This window comes from Pristis pectinata, chromosome 6, assembly GCF_009764475.1.
Source record: "Pristis pectinata isolate sPriPec2 chromosome 6, sPriPec2.1.pri, whole genome shotgun sequence".
NCBI classification, from domain to species: domain Eukaryota; kingdom Metazoa; phylum Chordata; class Chondrichthyes; order Rhinopristiformes; family Pristidae; genus Pristis; species Pristis pectinata.
Window position 1 is genome coordinate 5,612,058 of NC_067410.1, and position 23,139 is coordinate 5,635,196.

The 23,139-nt window shown below is 45.4% G+C and overlaps 1 protein-coding gene across 1 annotated transcript in view; it reads left to right on the plus strand.

Annotated features, from left to right (window-relative positions):
* The window catches only part of LOC127572138 (plexin-A1-like), a 456,000-nt gene extending 445,113 nt beyond the window's left edge, over window positions 1-10,887 (plus strand). The window contains 1 exon segment of the mRNA XM_052019089.1: window positions 6,150-10,887. Coding sequence (XP_051875049.1) covers window positions 6,150-6,245 — 96 coding nt within the window. The 3' untranslated portion in view covers window positions 6,246-10,887.
* Window positions 10,888-23,139: the final 12,252 nt, after the last annotated feature.

The following is a 23,139-nucleotide window of genomic DNA, read 5'->3' on the forward strand; positions in this document are numbered from 1 at the left end:
TTCTCTTACAATATATCAACAGCACTCATGTTCCCTCCATAATCAAAAGTCTCTGAGGCCTTCGGGAGACTGGCCATAGAACATAGAACATAGAAAAACTACAGCACAATTCAGGCTCTTCGGCCCACAGAGCTATGCTGAACTTGTCCCTACCCTAGAAATTACTTGGCTTACCCATAGCCCTCTACTTTACTCAGCTCCATGTACCTATCTAACAGTCTCTTGAAAGACCCTATCGTATCCGCCTCCACCACCGTTTCCGGCAGCCCATTCCACGCACTCACCACTCTCTGAGTAAAAAAACTTACCCCTGACATCTCCTCTATATCTACTCCCCAGCACCTTAAACCTATGTCCTCTTGTGGCCACCAATTCAGCCCTGGGGAAAAGCCTCTGATTATCTACCCTATCAATGCCTCTCATCATCTTATACACCTCTATCAGGTCCCCACTCATCCTCCGTCTCTCCAAGAAGAAAAGGCCGAGTTCCCTCAACCTGCTTTCATAAGGCATGCTCTGCATCCCAGGCAGCATCCTTGTAAATCTCCCCTGCACCCTCACTATGGCTTCCACGTCTTTCCTGTAGTGAGGTGACAAGAACTGAGCACAATTTTTGTTTATTTCAAAACTAAGGTTTATTCCTAAATATATGTACGGAAGTACAATAGTCAGTACCTCTAGTCATAGAGTCATACAGCACAGGGCCAGTGAGAGGCATAGATAGAGTAGACAGCAGGTATCTTTTTCCCGGGGTTGAAATGTCTAACACAACATTTGGGGTGAGAGGGCATAAGTTCAAAGGAAGGGGCAAGTAAGTTCATAGAGGGGGCAAGTAAGTTCATAGAGGGGGTAAGTTCACATAGATGGAGTGGCATGCATTTTAAGGTGAGAGGGGGTAAGTTTAAAGGAGATGTGCGGGGCAGGGTTTTTACACAGAGAGTGGTGGGTGCCTGGAATGTGCTGCCAGGGGTGAGGGTGGAGGCAGATACGATAGAGGCGTTTAAGAGTCTCTTGGATAGGCACATGGATGTGCAGGGGATGGAGGGAGATGGACATTGTGTAGGCAGAAGGGATTAGTTCAGGTAGACGTACAATTACTAGTTTAATTAGGTCGGCACAACATCGTGGGCCGAAGGGCCTGTTCCTGTGCTGTTACTGTTCTATGTTCCATGGACCACTTACCTTGTCTCAGGAGCCACGTCTCAGTGAAGACAGACTTTGATGATGAAATTCATCTGCACCTTCAATGCATTGATACATCCTTTGGCCGTGTTAGACAATATTTAAAAATCAAGACAACTTGGGCACAAAGTTCATGGTCGAAAGGGCAATGTTGATTCCTGTACTCTGCTGAGATGTGGACTACTTGCAGCATGCACCTCAAAGTACCGGAGAATTATTAGCAGTGATCTCTCTGTGAAAGCCTTCAGATTTACTGGCAGGACAAGTGAATCAATGTCAGCTTCATCTCCCAGGCTAATATTCCCAGCAATGAGACCCTAATTACACTCACCTAGTTCTGTTGGACTGGAGAACTAGAGGGCACGTTTAAGGCTAGAACTAAAGGGCACAGGTTTAAGTCTGAACTAGAGGGCACAGGTTTAAATCTGAAATGGAGGACACAGCTTTAAACCTGAACTAGAGGGCACAGGATTAAGTCTGAACTAGAGGGTACAGGTCTAAGTCTGAACTAGAGGGCATGCGTTTAAGTCTGAACTGGAGGGCACAGGATTAAGTCTAGAACCAGAGGACACAGGTTTAAATCTGAACTAGAGGACACAGGTTTAAGCCTAGAACTAGAAGGCACAGGTATAAGTCAGAACTATAGAGGGCACAGGTTTAAGTCTGAACTAGAGGGCACAGGTTTAAGTCTGAACTAGAGGGCACAGGATTAAGTCTAGAACTAGAGGGCACAGGATTAAGTCTAGAATTAGAAGACACAGGTTTAAATCTGAACTAGAGGACACAGGTTTAAATCTGAACTAGGGGGCTCAGGTTTAAGTCTGAACTACAGAGGGCACAGGATTATGTCTAATTTAGAGGACACAGGATTAAGTCAGAACTAGAGGGCACAGGTTTAATTCTAGAACTAGAGAGCACAGGTTTAAAGTGAGAGGGGATTTTAAAAGACACCTGAGGGATGATTTTCACACAGAGGGAGTAGTTATCTGCAACGAGTTGCCAGAGGAGGTGGTAGAGGCAGACACAATGTTTAAAAGGCATTTGGACAGTTTCACAGATTGGACAGATGTAGAGGGATACGGACCTAATGCAGGCAAATGTGATTAACGGAGATGGGCACAATGGTCGATATGAATGAGGTGGGTTAAAAGGGCCTGTTTCTGTGCTGTATGATCCTGTCACTGTAGGAGCTGGCCCCCACCACCCTCGGGTGCAGACAATTCCAGAAATTCACTGCCCTCTGAGAGAGGAGGTTCCTACCTACCTCAGTTTTAAGTGAGCAGTCCCTTATCTTGTAGTTATGTCCTTTCGTTCAAGATTGTCCCCCTCGTGAAAACATCCCGACACCTACCCTGTCGAGCCCCCTCAGGATCTTATATATTGGAATAAGGTCACCCTTCATTCTTTTAGACTCCAAGGAATACAGACCCAAGCTATTTAGTCTCTCTTGGTGGGACATCCTACCAGATCCTCAGCTGAATGCAGATCCTCAGAATGTCAGCCCCAAAAGTGGCCCCATTCATTGGAATAAGGTTGTGACCTTCACTGTAGGTAATTGATTTGCATTATTACTTAATGTTTAATTAATATTAATGGATTTAATTAACTTGCATGTTAAATGTGTTTTTAAGTGAGTTTATTAATTTTTTATGAATAATTTTGGATTTTTTAAAGACGTACTTTTTCCAACACTTTCTAAACATCTGGTCATCGCAAACGTTTAGAAACTGTGAGAAGGCCTTTGACAGCACACGCTGTCAGAGGGCCATCAAGGTGGCCCGTGGGCGGAGCCTCGGATCCCTCCAGCTGTGGTCTGGCCACAGCTGGCGGACCACCACCCCTTGCGGAACAGCTGGGAGCTACACAAGTAATTCTGGCCGCAGGACCAAGCGTGAGTCCATGTGACCATGACCACATTGTTTCTAATCCAAGCTGCACCTTGACTGACCAATTCTGGGTATGCACTGGCCAGATGTTGGAACACATGTGGCACCTTGGGTGGGCCGTAAGGTGAATCTATCTGTTCAGCAGTTGGTTGTAAGGAATACCCAGTAAATTATATATTTTATAGTCATAGAGTCATACAGCACAGAAGGAGGCCCTTCAGCCCATCTTGTCTCTACTATCCATCAAGTACCCATCAATACTAATCCCAAGTACCAGCAGTTGGTCAGTATACTTACAATGCTGACAGTATGCCTTCTTTGTGTATTATGGAGTCATACAGCACGGAAACAGACCCTTCAACCCAACTCGTCCGCGTCAACCAAGATGCTCAGCTAAGCTTTGTCTGCATTTGACCCGTGTCGCTCTAAACCTTTCCTTTCCATGTATCTGTCCAAATGTCTTGTAAATGTTGTTATTGTACCTGCCTCAACCACTCCCCCTGGCAGCTTGTTCCGTATATGGACAACTGTGTGAAAAAGTTGCCCTTCAAGGTTCCTATTAAATCTCTCCCGTCTCACCTTAAACCTGTGCCCTCTAGTTCTTGATTCCCCAACCCTGGGAAAAAGATTGTGTTGTGCAGAAGCAAGTTTATGTCTCGTACACCAGTGTATAGAAAGTACATGAGGTTATACAACTAACTCTTCCATCCTGTCGTACTGTGGAGCCAAGGTGCTCAGTTTGGCTTCTGTGCTTTGTGCAACCTCCAATTCTTCACCAGATTGTCCCAACTTACACCTCAGAGTCTGGAAAGTTGAAATGAAAATAGAAAATGCTAAAAACACTCAGCAGGTGAGGCAGCATCTGTGGAAAGAGAAACAGTTAATGTTTCAGATCGACGAACTTTCATCAGAACTGGGCAAATTAGGAAACATTTGAGTATAAGAGTTGGGAAGTCGTGTTGCTGCTGTACCAGTGGTCAGGCCGCACTTGGAATATTGTGTACAGTTCCGGCCAGCACACCACAGGACCATTAGAAAGAACGCAGAAGGGATTCATCAGGATCTGACTTGGAATGGAGGGCTTTAGTTACAAGGAGAGATTGGATAGGCTGGGATTGTTCTCACTGGAGCACTGGAGGTGACCTTGTTAAGGTTTATAACATTCTGAGCGGCATAGACATAGAGAGGGTAGAATGCCAGAATCTTTTTTTTCCACGGTGGGGTATCAGAAACAAAAGGGCATGTTTAAGGTGAGAGGAAAGAAATTTAAAGGTGATCTGAGGAGCAAGTTTTTCACACAGAGAGTGGTGGGTGTATGGAACGAGCTGCCTGAGAAAGTACATAGAACATAGAAGGTAAAACACTACAGCACTGTACAGGACCTTCGGCCCACAATGTTGTGCCGGCATTTTATCCTGCTCTAAGATCTATCTAACCCTTCCCTCCCACATAGCCCCCCCCATTTCCCTATCATTCATATATCTATCTAAGAGTGTCTTAAATGTCCCTAATGTATCTGTAGATTTAAAGTAGTACAATTACAATGTTTAAAAGCTGCAGAGAGTGGTGGACTCAACCCAATACAGCATGGGCACATCCCTCCCCACCATCGGTAGTATCTACAGGAGGCGCTGCCTCAAAAAGGCAACATCTATCATCAGAGATCCCCACCACCCAGGCCGTGCCATCTTCTCGCAGCTACCATCGGTCAGGAGGTACAGAAACCTGAAATCCCACACCACCAGGTTCAAGAACAGCTACTTCCCTTCAACCATTCGGTTCTTGAAACAACCTGTACAACCCTAATCACTACCTCAGTGCAGCAACACTATCGCCACCTTGACCAGTTTGCACTACAATGGATTTTTTAGTTATAATTGTGTTCTTTCTTGTATAATTGGGTAGCGTAGAAGCAGGCACAGTAGCGTAGTGGTTAACATGACGTTATTACAGCACCAGTGAGCCGGGTTCAATTCCAGCCAATGTCTGTAAGGAGTTTGTACGTTCTCCCCGTGACTGCGTGGGTTTCCTCCAGGTGCTCCGGTTTCCTCCCACATTCCAAAGACGTCTGTGTTAGGAAGTTGTGGGCATGCTATGTTGGCACCGGAAGCGTGGCGACACTTGCGGGCTGTCCCCAGAACACTCTACGCAAAAGATGTATTTCACTGTGTGTTTCGATGTACATGTGACTAATAAAGATATCTTAATTTACATTTTTCTTGTGAGTGTTGTGTATCTGATGCTCTGTGCCTGTGATGCTGCTGCAGGTAAGTTTTTCATTGCACCTGTGCACACATGGACTTGTGCAGATGGCAATAAACTCAACTTTGACTTTTGACTTCGAAAAGGCATTTGGATAGGAAAGAAGTAGCGGAATATGGGCCTAATGCAGGCAACTGGGATTAACCTAGACAGACATCATGGTCAGCATGTATGAGAAGGGCTGAAAGGCCTGTTTCCGTGCTGTACAGCTATGCATATGACTCTAAACATGCTTATGTTTCAGTCCCTTATTACTGTCGGATCCGGTTATTTTCGAATCTGCAGAGTCCAGGAATGAGCTGAAAACAACTTGATGCTTCACAAAGTTTTATTGGAAAAGTTTAAAACAAAGAAACAGTCACAGAGCACACGGCACTGACTTTACCACTGGGAGATGAGCCGAGACGAACTAAAATGAGCTAAGGCGGGGGGGGAAGAGAGCAAGAGAGAGAGAGAGAGAGAGAGAGCAAGAGAGAGATTAATGAAAAACGACACCACCTCAGTACAAGTGACAATAATATACCAATACTCCTTAGCCAGCAATAGTCCAATCAGAAAATCTTTTAGATACCTGTGGCAAAACCAACCAATGAGAAAACACATTCACCTGATGGACGAACCAATAAGCTAAGAAGTGGCCTTTCCTTGTGCAGCCACTTGAGGTGTATTAAACACTTTACATGTTAAAAAAACTACTTAACACAGTCGAATCCAACATTACTGACACTGGAGTGAGACTGCCTTCTGATCTACAGATATTAATTAATGACTATTTTTTGTCTCCCCCACCTGCCATTCTCTGAACCTCCCCCTCTTTAGATCTTGTCGACTCTGGAGAAGGACGAGCAGGCGAGGAGGCAGAGGCTGCGTAGCAAACTGGATCAAGTGATTGATGCTATGGCTTGTAGCAGCTGAGACACCCGTCGGAGAGGAGAGAGGCAGGAGGGTGGGGGGGGAGGGGGAGGGAGGTGAGGTGGGCAGAGAGAGAGGCTCGGTTGACGCCCAGCACCTGGGAGATGACTGAGCCCCCGTGCGTGTGTGTGTTTGGGTGGGGGAGAGGGGGGGGTGGTGTCGGGAGGGTGGGGGACTGAGGGGACGGGTGGAAGAGAACCGTAAATCGAGCAGTGTGCACATTGGGTCCGGCGGGGTCGAGGCACGTGGGGGTTGCCGCCCAGGTTCCCGCGCCCGGCATAAAGCCCACCCCCCCCCCCCCCCCAGTCCCCGGTTACATGACCAGGGGTCAGGGAGAGAGAGAGGACCAGGGGTCACCAAGATGCTGGGACTTCCACTGGGACTGCTAATTCCCTCCTGGCTCCTCTTAACAGTTAGTGTTACTGCTAAATTTGCACAATTTATGATTTAAAAAAAAGGAAGAAAAAAATAGAAAAAAGAAATATTTCCACTTTTAAAATGATTGATATAGAATTGAGTTCCATGAGCTTTGATATTTCCAATGTTCTGTGCCATTGTTTTCATTTAAATGTTCTTTAGTGAAATACTTGTTAGTTGAATTGTGTGGTATAATTTAAATGTAACATGCCTAGTGACTGATGGTGATAAAAGGATTTTTAAAAAAAAAGAATGAAACTGTCTTGGGATTGGGTGGGGGGGGGGAGTGGAGAGGAAGTTATCGAGAAGAATGTGAGGAGAAAGAGTGAGGAACAGTTAGAGAGTGCATGAGAGAGAGAGAGCACAAAGTGGGCCTTGTGGGAAAAGATGGCCTCAAAGTTAGCACCATGATTTTATTCTTCCACAACCTCCATCCATTGGTATTGTTCCTCCTGACGGCATCTGCAGTAACAAACAGGATGCGTTTGGTGTCGTTTTTATCTTGGGAGGGCTTGTGGGTGAGGAGGGCGATGGAGGTTCCCGGATATCGAAATGGCTTCCTTTGCCAATGGTTTGCCATCAACGTGTCATTGGGAATGAGACGGGGGGGGGGGGGGTGGGGGGGGAGCATCATGTCAGAAGTGCTCCTTTTAAAAGGCAACCGCTCTTGGGATTTTGCTTCCACTCTCATACAGGTTTAAACAAAAAAGCTATTGTATTTTGGCTGCCCTTGGGTGCCAGCATGCACAAGTCATCCCAGATTGGGTTTAGCCCAAGCTACGTTGTCAAACAGTCCTCCCCTCCCTGACTCCACTGCTCCCACCACCTCAGCCATCCTAACTGCAGAGAGATGGAAGCCTCTGCCAATGAAGAACAAGTACTCCATAACATTCGTCCCCAACTCCTGAAGCAATCGGAACCCACCCGAGACTTTTCTTTTTAATGATGCTTGATTTCAGTGTTATGAAGGAAATGCCTACTGTACTGTTGTCTCATCATCTCTTGCTACTTGTTTACTGCTCTTGGATGGCTGGTGCAAAGCATTAAACAGGGAGTGCACAATGTTCTCCTTTTCTCCAGATGTATCTGAATGGCACTGGTTGAGGTGCAGGAGCCTGGTCCAGGGATGGGTGTATGTTATTTTCAAGTGAGGAACTTATGCTTTTTACTTAATTTATTCGGGGGAAGGGGGGTGGTGTTTCTTCCCATCCCTTGTTTGTTAAGATGGTGTTGATTGTGGGGCATCTTATGTTGACCACTTCAGAGACGAGTGAGGAGTCGCGCTTCACATCAGAGACACAGGAGATACGGCAGATGCTGGAATCTGGAGCAAAAAACAATCTGCTGGAGGAACTCAGCGGGTGGTGGCCTCTCTACAGCTTTTGCTTGACCTTCTGAGTTCTTGCAGCAGTTTGGTACTTGCTCCAAGTTTCACATTAGTGTGGGAACTCGAATCACATATCGCCAAGGGCTGGGTGAAGATGGCAGGTTTCCTGGTTTAACAGTACATTAGTCAACTGGAGTGCTGAAGGAGCTTCAGAAACACTGTCATCGAGACCGGCATTTTAACCATTAGAAGGAGTTGGATTCAAATTCTCAATTGCTGCCTTAGATATTATTATTGGACGATTAGCCCAGTAAGATGGTCACCAGTCAGCTGGGCAGCAAACACAATCTAGTTCTGCATAATCCGATACGATGAGTGAATCCACTCATTGGCTTTGTCCTTCTCTGTCCAAGGCTGATAGACTGAGGTTGCCTCGGTCTAGAGTCTTGATTGACAAGAACATTCCAGAGTTTTTTTTGGAGAGTCAGTGAAGGTCACCCGGAGTGGAACTGCACCAAGCTTGGTGTTGGATGGCTCTCTGAAGTCCCATTTCAAAGCCTGCTCCTTCCCAAGAAAGGAATGTGTAGATACTTCAACACCACCTATTCACAGTTCTATTTGTTCTCTAACACTATTTTCAATGAATTGACTTCACGCTGGGTTGAAAGAGGGTGGGGGTGGTGTGGAGGATGTAACAGGAAGACAAGGAAGCTGAGATGTCACCAGATAGTCTTGGGTCTATCACGCGGCAGCTGTCCAGGTGGAGGGCGCAGCACTGGAGAGTGACTGTCCAAAAAGCTGGATCTTTTCTTCACCTTCTTTCTTGCTTCACTTTGAGAAAGAAAGTGCCTTGATTTAACAAGTCAAGCTGATGCTGTCAGGGTACAACACTTGAATGTTGCTCCTCATATTCGCCTCACATCACACACAATCCTGATTTGGGAATTCCTCGGCTGTTTTTCATTGCCACTGGGTCAAAGTTCAGAACAGCACAGATTGTGTATGTTGAAGGAGATGACTTTCTGGAGGTCAATAACCACTGGTCTGACCAGTGCTGCCCACAATCTCTTTCCTCACTGTTAACAACTGTGTTCCTTTAATGAGACCTGAAGAACTTGCTTGACTTGTCAAGTTAATGGAATGTGCTTCAGCGCTGTCTTTCGCTAGCTCCGTCCCTTTGTGTTATGTCCTGTCTGTTGGTCCAAGAGGCTGCATCCCTGCTGGGTTGGGAGAACACCTTTTCCCTTCCCACACGTCCCATTGGGCCCTAGTCCTTGAAGATCTCAAAGCTCAGCTGCCAATTGAATTACCCGTGAAGAGCAGCGGCCGCACTTGTCAGACTGGGCAACCAGTTGGTTTGTGGCAAGCCTCTCCAACACCAGTAAGATAGACCGGGTCATCTGTGTTCAGAGGTGTTGATTAAGGATGTAGCATTCCTCTGGGATATCTGATAAACTCCTTTCAGACAGTACCATGGGGATCTTTTGTGTCAAACCGAACAGGTATTTGAGGCCTCAATCTAACCTTTCTGACTGTCATACTTGTTCAGTACATCACTGGACGTACTGTGACAAGTCATCCTGGATTGTGTGTTCAAGGTGCTTGGGCGAGATAGGACATCACTACTTCCCTGTGAGTGTGTTCAGTCGGACGGGAAGCAGCTATTGGAAGAGATGCCAAAGTATCGATAGCTGAAGCTGTTGCCGATCATTGTTCCCGTGTCCCTCCATTCCATGTCAATGTTTCACCCTGTCAAGCCCGCGGGTGTAGCTCTAACACAGTTAATGCCCCATTTCCCTCGTGACTCAAACCCCCACTGGGTAACAAATCCCTTCAGGAATGCTGGAAAAATCCTGCTCACTGGCTCTTTGCCGTTTAACATTCAGTGCAGATCTAACCAATGAGATCACAGCCTCATTCAGCAAAGAGACCTAATGCTGTTGTTGGGGCTATTGGAATAGAGCAGGGAGCAGTCACTGGCTTGTAGTTGATGTTGGGCATTGCTTTGGAAGCGGGTGCAGAAGGAGAATTCTGATCCATCTGCTAGACCGGTGGATGCTAGGCTGGGGAATGATAGGAGCATCTTTACTTTGGAACCCTAGAAGAGAGTTCACCACTGATCATTAGATGCCAGAATTGAGAAGGAGCTCCATTTATCGGGCTGTTCTGGGAGAAAAAAATTAGTCATCCCTGTTTAAAAATGGTTGGGATTAATCATCTAAACCTCAGTGGGAGAGTCTCATTTTGTTAAAAGCATCGCATCTTGAAACCAATTCCAAAGGCCTGAGAAACAGCATCATCATTTTCTTCCCCAGCTGTCTGTCCCTGAGTCTCCCAATTCACACGGAGAGCACCGTTGACTTGCCTATGGTGAGCTGCAGACGGCCCAGCTTGCTGCCTGGTGAACCTCTAAAGGGCCGACCTCTGAATCTCGATGAAGGCGTGCTCGCTGTTCAGTGAGTGTCTGCCGTAGCGTACACTGACATCTCCTGTGTGATACCTTTACCAGAAGGCTGCCTATTGTTAAAAGGCTAAAGCTAGGCAGTTCCCTTGCACCTTGCCAGTTTGTCACCCACACTGCTGAAAGTGACTGAAATTAATTTTATGCATATAGTTTTATATGCAACTAACCTCCACTCACTGAATTGTCCTGAAGTGAATCCCTTGTTTTTTTAGTGGTAGAAGTTGTAGTTTCTGTTTACTCTGCACTGTTTCGAAGTAAGTTCTTTCCGGTCTCTGTATCATATCATATGGTGATTCACCTCCAATTCCTCGGAGGCACAAGATGCTGGAATCTGGAGCAAATAAAGAGCTGCTGGAGGGAACCCAGCGGGCCAGGCAGCATCTGTGGAGGGAGATGGACAGTCGACATTTCGGGTCGAGACCCCTTCATCTCTCTGCAGGAAGCGGCTTGACCGCTGAGTTCTTTCAGCAGCTCCTTATTGACCTCCAATTCATTGGCGGACCCAACACTGTCGAAACATATCCTGCTTGCTGCCAGTGCTTGGCATATCCCAGTCCCTTACGGGATCTTCCAGGACCAGTGTCGGGTGAATGTTGTTAGTTCAGCTGATTAGCACCGACATTATCCAGTGTTACTTTAGTATGCCCATCCTCCTGGTTTAGCTTATTGGAGAGTGAAAAGTTGGTGGGGTCTGTAGCAGACCTTGAATCTCTGGAGTCCGAAGTTTTGCATCCTTCCAAAGAGTTTCCGTAACATAACATGGTACGTTTGTGGCTAGCATGTCACCTTCAGGCTAACCTTGGCTATTTTTAGCCAATGTTGGATATCTTTATCAGCTGCCAAATGAGGATCATCTCCCATGCGGTGAGTGTCCGTGTTAGGGAGAGAGAGCAGTAGATGAAATCAAAGTTAGTGCGCCTTTGAATGCTTTGGATCAATGTCATGGATGGGATCGAGGGGATCATTGCATGAAATTGGAATTCGTCAATTTTTAATCCGATTCTCTCCTTTGACCACTGCTGTCGTTCAGGTTTATTGAAGTATTTTCGAACCGCTGTTGCTGCACATCTCCAGCCTGTGAATCCACGGCCTCTGTTGCCATGGACGCTAAAATATTGGCACATTGGGATGTGAATAGATCTCCCACACCATCTGCCGTTTCCTCCCTGGGTTAATGTGCCTTCTGTACTTGCTACCTGTGGAACGTTTGCCCACTGTCTCCCTCCAAAGCGAGTGATACCCAAGCTATTTCAAACGTCCGCCGTTCCAAGGCAGAAACTACAGAAGCTTGTTGACCTTGGGTAGGGACTGGGGGGCATCAAAAAGAAGACAGCGGTTTACTGATCCAAGAGACCATTTCTCTTCAGCAACAATTTCAATGCCGTTGAGTTGACAGAGAAACCAGTTTGCTTTCCCCTTTGCCCAATAGATAGGTAGCAATAGCCTGGGTACTTGGATAATGTAAAGACCTTTCTTTCCTTTGGGTTGACAGATTGAATGTGGAGAGAGAGAGAAAGAGAGAGAGAGAGAATGAAGAATACTATGGGAAGGAGAGGGGGAGCTAGATTCTGAAGGTCAAATTACCCCTAGTTGTGTTGTTTTCAAGTCTCCTGCTTCATTGCCGGGAGACTGTTGCATGATGGAGCTAGATTTTAGAATGTGATTTACCTTTAAAAGTGCAAGCATTGAGTACAAGAGGTCAGACTGCCTCTGACCATTATTATGTTTTGTATGAATAGGTAATTATAACGGTAAGCCTCATTATGATGGTACTAAAATTCTACTTCTGGTTAAATGCAATCAAATGGATTTTAATACTATATTAAGATTACTGATTAAATTTATAAAATTGTTTCAGACTTGAAACGACTGTGATGTTAGGTGGTGCAGTTTGGGCTTTGTAAATACCATGCCTTCCTATTTTGAAGTTCTGCAGATTTGCTACTTGTACATAAACAGCAGCATCAGGAAAGATTAAACATTTTTGCTAAATAAAAGATGGAAGAGTGTCTTTTTTTGTATTTGTTTTCCCTGTTTCCAGGTGGACATCGGTACAAGGTGCCACAGATTAAGGGAGAGGGTGTAGAGGGGCCCAGAAATTCGATGGCACGGTGCTAGGGGTATGACGTAGAGCAATAGAAAATGGAAATGGGATGCAAAGGCACCATATCACTCCTGAAACTCTTCCGGTCGGGATCCAGACAAGTGCAACCGACGTCAGTCCCATGCCACATAGAAAGATTCCGTTTGGTCCTACATCCCTAAGCTAGAGCTTTGGCAGAGTATTTTCCCACCACCCTGATCTTTCTCCAGGATCCTGCAACTGAATATAACCAGGTCTTTTTCTCTCTGGGTCCCTCTTGCTTGAACCTACTTCCACTGCCCTCTCAGCCAGCACGTTCCACATCATTTCCGCTCCCCGCATTAGTGTGTTCTCCTAACTTACCACTGAAAGGATGGTGGATGCAAATATGGTGAAGGTCTGTGAGCTGCTGAGCGTTGGGCCAAGAGCTGGGAAGTGGGACTGATCCAAATGGCTCCATTTTTAGCTAGCCAGGGGCTGATGGGCTGTGTGGCCTCGTGTGTGATAAACACCCGTGGTTGTGTCACTGAACATGTTGGCTCCGTGTCCTTGCACACAGTGCACAGGGGTGATGGGTTGAATGGGCCGTCCATAGAACCATAGAATAGTACAGCACAATACGGGCCCTTCAGCCCACAATGTTGTGCCGACCTTTAAACCTCACCTAAGACTATCTAACCCCTTCCTCCCACATATCCCCCTATTTCAAATTCCTCCATATGCTTATCTAACAATCTCTTGAACTTGACCAATGTATCAGCCTCCATCACCACCCCAGGCAGCGCATTCCATGCCCCAACCACTCTCTGGGTAAAAAATCTTCCTCTGGTATCTCCCTTGAACTTCCCACCCATTACTTTAAAGCCATGCCCTCTTGTATTCAGCATTGGTGCACTCTATCTATTCCTCTTAATATTTTGTGCACCTCTATCATGTCTCCTCTCATCCTCCTTCTCTCCAAAGAGTAAAGCCCTAGCTCCCTTAGTCTCTCCTCATAATCCATACTCTCCAATCCAGGCGGCATCCTGGTAAATCTCCTCTGCACCCTTTCCAACGCTTCCACATTCTTCCTCTAATGAGGCGACCAGAACTGGACACAGTACTCTAAGTGTGGTCTAACCAGTGTTTTGTAAAGCTGCATCATTACCTCGCGGATCTTAAACTCGATCCCACGACTTATGAAAGCCAACATCCCATAAGCTTTCTTAACTACCCTATCCACCTGTGAGGCAACTTTCAGTGATCTGTGGATATGAAGCCCCCAGATCCTTCTGCTCCTCCACACTACCCAGTATCCTGCCATTAACCTTGTACTCCGCCTTGGAGTTTGTCCGTCCAAAATTCCCACAGAATTTTGGGCCTGACGATACCAAGAAGTTGAATAAAACTTTCACAAGTGTCCCTTCTCACGGTCTGAAGGTGTGAAAAGATTTTCACATGTATTTCAGAACAGCCATTGAAGTCCGTCTGAAGTGCTGTTCTTGGAGTGTGGGATGTCCAAAGACTTACAGTCCAGAAAGGAAAATAGAGGTTCTGAACAAACATCCTTTACTGAAGGCAGTCATCGTTCAACTAAACAGCAGTGGCTGACACAACAATGTATCACTAGGCATACCATGTGGTTTAAACAGCACTTAAAGGTACATACACAATACAGCATCCAATTTGCACACAGCAAGCTCCCACAAACATCAGCATGAAAAACCAGACAATATAGAAACATAGATCACCATATAAATCCTCTATGTGACAGATGTAAATCGAATGTGGCTTCTCTGATGCATATGTTTTGGTCCTGTCCTCTTTTGGAAAAATATTGGAAAGATATTTTTAACATTATCTCAACTGTATTGAATATTGATTTACAACCTCACCCTGTCACTGCAATTTTTGGATTACCAAGGATAGAGTCTGGCCATTTATCTGCTTCCGCTAACCGTATGATTGCCTTTGTCACATTAATGGCCAAACGATCCATTTTGCTTAAATGGAAGGATCCAATACCCCCTACTACTTTTCAATGGTTCTCTCAAACCATATCATGTTTAAACTTGGAAAAAATTAGGGGTGGTACTGTTGATCCTTCGCTTAAATTTGAAGATATTTGGAGTCCATTTATTCAATATTTTCACATGATATAGATCCCCTTTCAATAACTTTTCAATTTAGAGGAACGGAGCTGACGACAAAATATTGCTCTGTTTCTACTGAGAAATTTTAGCCCAGTTTTTATTTCTTTTTTTTGTCTTTTTTTTTGAAATTTTCTTTTTAGTTTGGTTTGATATATTATTTACAAATTTTTATTGATTTGGGGATTTTTTTTATATACACAATAAATCTTTTTCTTTCTTTTATATTATTCACCTACCAAGAGATCGTGAGATCTAAAGTTTTTTTTATATTTTATTATTCTTTATGATTATCTATGCCATGATTGTTCTCTTGGTTTCTTTGTATTACATGTACAATCATCGATGTTATATATTAATCTGTATTAATTTGGAAACTAATAAAAAGATTGAAAAATAAAGAAAAGAAACATAGAAAACCTACAGCAAATACAGGTCCTTCGGCCCACAAAGTTGTGCCGAACACGTCCCTACCTGAGAAATTACTAGGCTTACCCATAGCCCTCTATTTTTCTAAGCTCCATGTACCTATCCAGAAGTTTCTTAAAAGACCCTATCGTATCCGCCTCCACCACCGTTGCCGGCAGCCCATTCCATGCACTCACCACTCTCTGAGTAAAAAACTTACCCCTGACATCTCCTCTGTACCTACTCCCCAGCACCTTAAACCTGTGTCCTCTTGTGGCAACCATTTCGGCCCTGGGAAAAAGCCTCTGACTATCCACATGATCAATGCCTCTCATCATCTTATACACTTCTATCAGGTCCCCCCTCATCCTCCGTCGCTCCAAGGAGAAAAGGCCGAGTTCCTGCAACCTGTTTTCATAATATGTGTGAGAAATATCAATTAAGGGATAAATATTATCCAGGGATCTAGGGGCATTCTGTCAAATGATGCTGTGAGATTTTTTTGACCTCAGTATCATATCTCCTCCAAAAGTTAGCACCAACAGAGCAGCACTCTCTCAACACTGCACTGGAGTTCCAGCCCAGATAGTTGGGCCTCAGTCTCCGCAGTGGGATGCAGCACAACCTCGGACTCGGAGCTGCTCCCTGATGTGAATATGTTCAAATCCAAGCCCTCCTCGCCCAACCAGCACTTGACTTATCTCGTCCTTTACCGTCACTGCATGGTCAAGGAATGCTCGTGCTGACAAACAGCTTTGGCAAGGTATATGAAGTGTCTTTATCGTCTAACCCGAGCAAAATCAACAGAAGTAACAAGCCAGCTGTCTGCAGAGGTGGAACGTTGGAGGATTCACTGGTCACACGAGTCCATGTAAATTTATAATTTCTGACCCTTTAGCCAAGTTACAGCACAAGAAAAGAGCTAATTTTTGGACTTTGTACCCAATATTCACTTCCATTTGCAACCCCTAACCAACTGAGGCAGTTTGTGTCTGCATGATGAGAGACCTGGATAACATTCAGACACGGGGCTGATACGTGGTAAGTAACATTCACACCATATAAGTAGCAGGGAAAGACCATCTCCAACAATAGAGATTCTAACCACCTATCACTGACATTCAATGGGATTACTACCACTGTCAATATCCAGAGGGTCACCATTGACCAGAAACTCAATCAGACCAGCCACATAAACCCTGCTCCTGCCCCAATGAACGTGTTTCTACCTGCTCCTGCCCTACTGAATGCATGTCCTCATATCTCAACTCCATTTTGACCCCCTTGGTCCAGTCCCTTCCCACCTACATCTGTACTTGTTCCACATAAATCCTGTGGCTACTACAGACAGTCATGGACTGGGTATCCTGTGGCAAGTGAATTATCTCTTGGCTGCCCAAACCCTTTCTGCCATCTACAAGGCACAAGTCAGTACTCTCCACTTGCCTGGATGAACCTGTTGACACTCAAGAAGCTCGAAACCATGGGTATCGACCGGAAACATCGACTGTCCATTTCCCTCCATAGTTAATGCTCGACCCACTGAATTGCTCCAGCAGGTGGTTTGTTGCTCCAGGTTCCAGCATCTGCAGTCTCTTGTGTCTCCAAAGCAGCTAACTTGATTAATACCCCACCACCACTGTAAACATTCACTCCTCCCATCACAGTGGCTGCAATGTGTTGTCATCTTGATTTGGAAATATATCGTCGTTCCTTCATCATCGCTGGGTCTAAATCTTGGAATTCCTTATCCAACAGTACTGCAAGAAAACCTTCACCAGAAAGACTGGTTCAAGGAGACAGCTCACCACCGTCATCTCCATTAAGGATGAGCAATAAACTGGGTTATTATGTCCCCTCAAGTTAGCCATTGTCACCCTGGGAAAAAGTCTCTGACCGTCCACTCAATTTATGCCTCTTATCATCTTGTACACCGCTATCAAGTCACCTCTTATCCTCCTCTCCAAAGAGAAAAGCCCTAGCTCACTCAACCTATCCTCATAAGACATGCTCTCCAATCTAGGCAGCATCCTGGTAAATCTCCTCTGCACCCTCAATAAAGCTTCCATGTCGAGGTACAGTGAAAAACTTTGTTTTGCATGCCATCCATACAGATCATTTCATCACATCAGTGCATTGATGTAGTACAAGGGAAAACAATAACAGAATGCAGAATAAAGTGTAACAGCTAGAGAGAAAGTGCAGGGCAGGCAGACAATAAGGTGCAAGGGCCAGAATGAAGTAGACTGTGAGGTCTAAAGTCCATCTTATCGTACTAGGGAACCACTCAATCGTCTTATAACAGCGTGATAGAAGCTGTCTTTGAGCCTGGTGGTCTGTGTTTTCAGGCTTTTATATCTTCTGCCCAATTTGAGGAGGGAGAAGAGAGAATGTCCGGGGTGGGTAGGGTCTTTGATTATGCTGGCTGCTTTCCCGAGGCAGCAAGAAGTGTAGGCAGAGTCCATGGAGGGGAGGCTGGTTTCCGTGATGCGCTGAGCTGTGTCCACAACTCTCTGCAGTTTCTTGAAGTCTCAGGCAGAGCAGTTGCTGTACCAATGCTGGCCTTGCCACTGAAGCTCAGTTCCTGTACAATGAATATAAAAACAAGCCTCAAGTGTCCATATCTGCACTTCCCCAGACAAATTATTTCAAAGGGTTACCAAACTTTGTAACTTGGGTTTGTTCCCTGTATATAATTGATATCTCTGATCAAATACTTTATTACCAATCTTCAGGATTTATTTTCATTGAAGCCCAAAGATTGATCTGTCTTCAAGGTTGAAGGACAAGTTTGATTGGGTTTTGTATGGAATATGTTTTCCCTTGTAGGGAAGATCAACACTAAACAAACATCTGGCTCCATCAATAACTCTGCAAAAGCAAAACACTGCAGATGCTGGACATATGAAACAAAAAGAGAGACTGCTTGGATACTCGGTTGGTTAGGTTTGTGGAGAGAGAAACAGTTAATGTTTCAGTTTGATGTTCTGATGAAGGCTCATTGATCTGAAATGTAAAGTCTCTCTCCACAGATGTTGTCTGACCTGCTGAGTGTTTCCATCAATAAATCCAATAGGGAATTTAGAAGGAATATCTATCCAGAGAGCAGTTGCATGAAGAGTTGAGAGACTCTTCATAGACTCTTATGACATGGGAGGCCATTCGGCCCAACTATACTATGCCAGCATCTCAGTGCTATCCCATCAATCCTATTCCCACATTTCCCTGCAATGTATGCACATCGCCATCAACTTCACCCCTTCTCGTACCCCTCACCCACACACCAGGGGCAATTTACAGCGGCCAATTAACCCACCAACCCTCACCTCTTTGGGATTTGGGAAGAAACCGGAGGAAACTCACAGGGAGAACATGCAAACTCCACACGGACAGCGCCGGAGGTCAGAAACAAACCCAGCTCTCCGGTTCTGCAAGGGAGCAGCTCTACCAACTGTGTCATCGTGCCTCTCCCCAGGAAGACGGAGAAATGGGTGTGTTGATTGGGTGAAATAAATAAACATGGGAGGAGGCAAAAGCAACTTGGAAGAGTTGGGCTGAATGGTCTCCTCTACTGGACTTTCTGGGTAATAAAACCGACTGTTCTCGTGGGCTCCCATCACAAAACACAGCAATCAATCCAAGCACATTCCCCTGGCAACCACTCAATGAGGAGACCTACACTAATCAATTCCGACCAAAGAGTCATGTGCTATGAGAAGATATCCAAATTAGAGGACTTTAAAGTCAAAGTCGAGTTTATTTTCACGTGCACAAGTCCATGTGCACACAGGTGCAATGAAAAACTTACAGCACTCGAACAACCTAGGGTTACAGGCAAAGACAATGGATACACGTGGTTGGGATCAGTTTAAACACCACAGGCACATAGCACCAGATAAGCAGCATTCACAAAAAAAACATAAACCTAAATTCTAATTGTGTTCTTTTTAATAAAGATTAATTAGAACAAAGAAAACAAAGTCCATTTTAGTGCAAAGTGGTCAAAGTAGTCTTAATGTTGCTGAACTGTAGTGATTAGGGTTGTGCAGGTTAGTTCAAGAACCGAATGGTTGAAGAGAAGGAGCTGTTCCTGAACCTGGTGGTGTGGGACTTAAGGCTTCTGTACCTCCTGCCTGACGGGAGCTGTGAGAAGATGGCACGACCCGGATGGTGGGGATCTTTGATGATGGATGTTGCCTTCTTGAGGCAGCGCCTCCTGTAGATACCACCGATGGTGGGGAGGGAATTGGATAAACTGTGCTTGTTATCCCTGGAGCAAATGAGGCTGCAGAGTGACCTGGTGGAATTATTGAAGTTTATGAGAGGCATAGATACAGCAGATAGTCAAAATCTTTTTCCCAGGGTAGGGGTATCAAAGTCGGCGTAGGTTTAAGGTGAGAGGAAGGAGCTTTAAAGGGAATCGCAGGGGAAAGTGTTTTACACGGGGAGTGGTTGGTGTCTGGAACGTGCTGCCAGAGGAGGTGATAGAGTCAGATACAGTCTCTCTGTTTAAGAGGCACTTAGACCAACACTGAAACAGATAAAGCAGAGAAGGACACAGTCCTAATGCGGGCAAAGGGGATTGGTGTAGATGGACAAAAAGGTCGGCACGAACGTGTTGGGCCGAAGGGCCTGTTTCTGTGCTGTACAGAATGGCGATGACCTGTGTGCTGAACAGCTCAGGTATCCCCAGATGTTGTCTGTTTTTACAAACCTAACCCTCGTGTTCCCACTATTATCAGACTCTTGAACGGATGTCTTGTACGATAAAGATGAACTCTTTGATCTCTCAATCTACCTCGCCGTGGCCCTTGCACCTTATTGTCTGCCTGCACTGCACTTCCTCTGTAACTGTAATGCTTTATTCTGCTTTCTGTTTTGCTTTTGTACTCTCTCGATGTACTGATGTATGGAATGATCTGCCTGGATGGCACGCAGACAAAAGCTTTTCACTGTATCTCGGTACATGTGACAATAAGAATCAGAATCAGGTTTATTATCACTGACATATGTTGTGAAATTTGTTGTTTTGCGGCAGCAGTACAGTGCAAGACACAAAGACATAAAAATTACTATAAGTTACAAAAATAAATAAATAGTGAAAAAAAAATAACGAGGCTTGGTTCATGGACCATTCAGAAACCTGACAGCGGAGGGGAAGAAAACAAGATAAGATTTCTTTATTAGTCACATGTACATTGAAACACACAGTGAAATGCATCTTTGCATGGAAGGTTCTGGGAGCAGCCCGCAAGTGTCGCCACGCTTCCGGCACCAACATAGCATGCCCACAACTTCCTAACCCGCACGTCTTTGGAACGTGGGAGGAAACCAGAGCACCCGGAGGAAACCCAGGCAGGATGGGGGAGAACATACAAACTCCTTACAGATAACGGCTGGAATTGAACCCGGGTCACTGACGCTGTAACAGCGTTACACTAACCGCTACACTACCATGAAGCTGTTCCTGAAACACTGAGTGTTCAGGCTCCTGTGCCTCCTCCCCGATGGTGATAACGAGAAGAGACCGTGTCCCAATTACCAATTATCAATTACAATTATGGTCGGAACATCAGTCCTTTGGGCGAAGTGTTTAAACTGATCCCAACCACGTGTAACCATTGTCTTTGCCTGTAACCCTAGGTTTTTTGAGTGATGTCCAAGGCAGGTCTTGAGATTGCTTTAGACTCATAGAACAAGGAAGCATTCTTTTCAGCTCACTGGGTCTACACCGACCATCAAGTAATAAATCACACTAATCCCATTTGATTCTGTCTTCATGTGAAACCAGACTCCCATCACTGTCTGTAAGGAGTTTGTACGTTCTCCCCGTGTCTGCGTGGGTTTCCTCCGGGTGCTCCGGTTTCCTCCCACATTCGAAAGACGTACGGGTAGGTTAATTTGGGGGTTTAAAATGGGTGGCGGGGACTCGTTGGGCTGAAAGGGCCTGTTACCACGCTGTAAATAAAATTTAATTTTAAAAAATTTAATTTAAAACAGACTGAAATATTGTTGAAAAAAGCAAATTACCAATTGACATAAAAAAGTTTTTACATTCACTTTGCTGTTCTCCAGAGGGTGGGACCATTCTTATATACTACCACCTGGAAGCTCTCTGACCTTGCCCGGTAGCGTTGGAAGTCAACAGAACTAATCGCGGGGGTTTTCGCCTCTGATATATTGGCTTCCTTCTGTTGTGCTGAAGTGTCAGCTTTAATTGGGCTCTGGTGAGTGTCTCCTTCCTTAATGAGAGTTACCAACGCAGCCAGGCTGACCTTTCCGAAGGGTGAGAAAGGAATGAACCTATCAGAATTTGAGGTCACCAACATCAGAGAGTCTTAATAACTCCCGAGAGAATTCAGGGGAAACCAGAGGGTGGGGATGTTGGAGAACTCGCCCCCACGTTATTGCCCAGGCCAACACTTACCCCTCAGATTATTCGGACATTGATGCTTGTGTAACCCTGCTGTGCCCATGCTGGCTGCTGGGGCCCTTCTATTGGTGCCGGAAGCGTGGCGACACTTGCGGGCTGCGCCCCAGAACACTCTACGCAAAAAAGATGCATTTGGCTGTGTGTTTCGATGTACATGTGACTAATAAAGGTACCTTATTTAACTGGAAGTGGAATGGAGAGACGGGGAAGCGGGAAGTTGAGGAAGTTGGGGATTGACCACCAACACCAGTTGCACTGAGTGACTGCCTCCTGTGCTGTAGGGTCAACACTAACTGATTTAGTCATAGAGTCATACAGCACGGAAACAGGCCCTTCGGCTCAACTCCACCATGCTGACCCTAGTGCCCACCAAGCTAGTCCCATTTGCCCGCGATATGCCCATATCCCTCTATAAGCTTTTCCTATCCATGTACTCAACCAAATGGTTTTTGAATGTTGTTATTGTGTTGTTATTTCTACTACAAATGAAATAAAAAGGCATGCCTTATGAAAGCAGGCTGAGGGAACTCGGCCTTTTCTCCTTGGAGCGACGGAGGATGAGGGGTGACCTGACAGTGGTGTATAAGATGATGAGAGGCATTGATCGGGTAGATAGTCAGAGGCTTTTCCCCAGGGCTGAAATGGTGGCCACAAGAGGACACAGGTTTAAGGTGCTGGGGAGTAGGTACAGAGATGTCAGGGGTAAGTTTTTTTACTCAGAGAGTGGTGAGTGCGGGGAACGGGCTGCCGGCAACAGTGGTGGAGGCTGATACGATAGGGTCTTTCAAGAGACTGTTAGATAGGTACATGGAGCTGAATAAAATAGAGGGCTCTGGGTAAGCCTAGTAATTTTTAGGATAGGGACATGTTTGGCACAGCTTTGTGGGCCGAAGGGCCTGAATTGTGCTGTAGTTTTTTCTATGTTTCTGTTTCTAAAAAAAAAGTGCAGATGCTGGAAGTCTGAAATAAAAACAGAGATTGCTGGAAACACTCAGCAGGTCAGGCAGCTTCTGTGGGGGAAGAAACAAGATTTAATGTTTCAGGTCCGAGAACTGATTTCCGTATTGTATATTGGTATCTGCGCGCAGGTGTGTGTGTGTGTTTGTTTGTATGTGAAAACATATGTATTATGTGAAAGTGTGTTTTATGTTAAAGTGTGTGTGTGTTTGTATGTGAAAGTGTGTGTGTGTGAGTGTGTGAGTCTGCATGTGAGTCTGTGTGTGTATGCGTTTGTATGTGTGCATGAGTGTGTTTGCGCATGTATGTGCGTGTGTGTGTGTAGTGTGTAAGTGTGTGTGTTTATGTATGTGTGTGTTTGTGTGTGTTTGTATGTGAGAACGTGTGTGTGGGTGTGTGTGTATGTGAGTGTGTGTATATGTATATGTGTGTGTTCATGTCTCTTTAGGAATACGAATGAGATAGAGTGGCTTCACTCCCAGTAAAGTGCCATCGTCTTTGATCACAAAGTGGATGAGGTAAACCTCAGCAGACAGGTGACAGAATCGCCTCCCTGCACACAGCCTGTGTGTGGGGCAGTGCCCCGTGACACCTCGCCATTACCAGGAGAACGTTTGTACAGCAGACATGCTGAACATACAACACCAAAAGCCTCAGGTTTTCCCCAAGCTCCCACCTA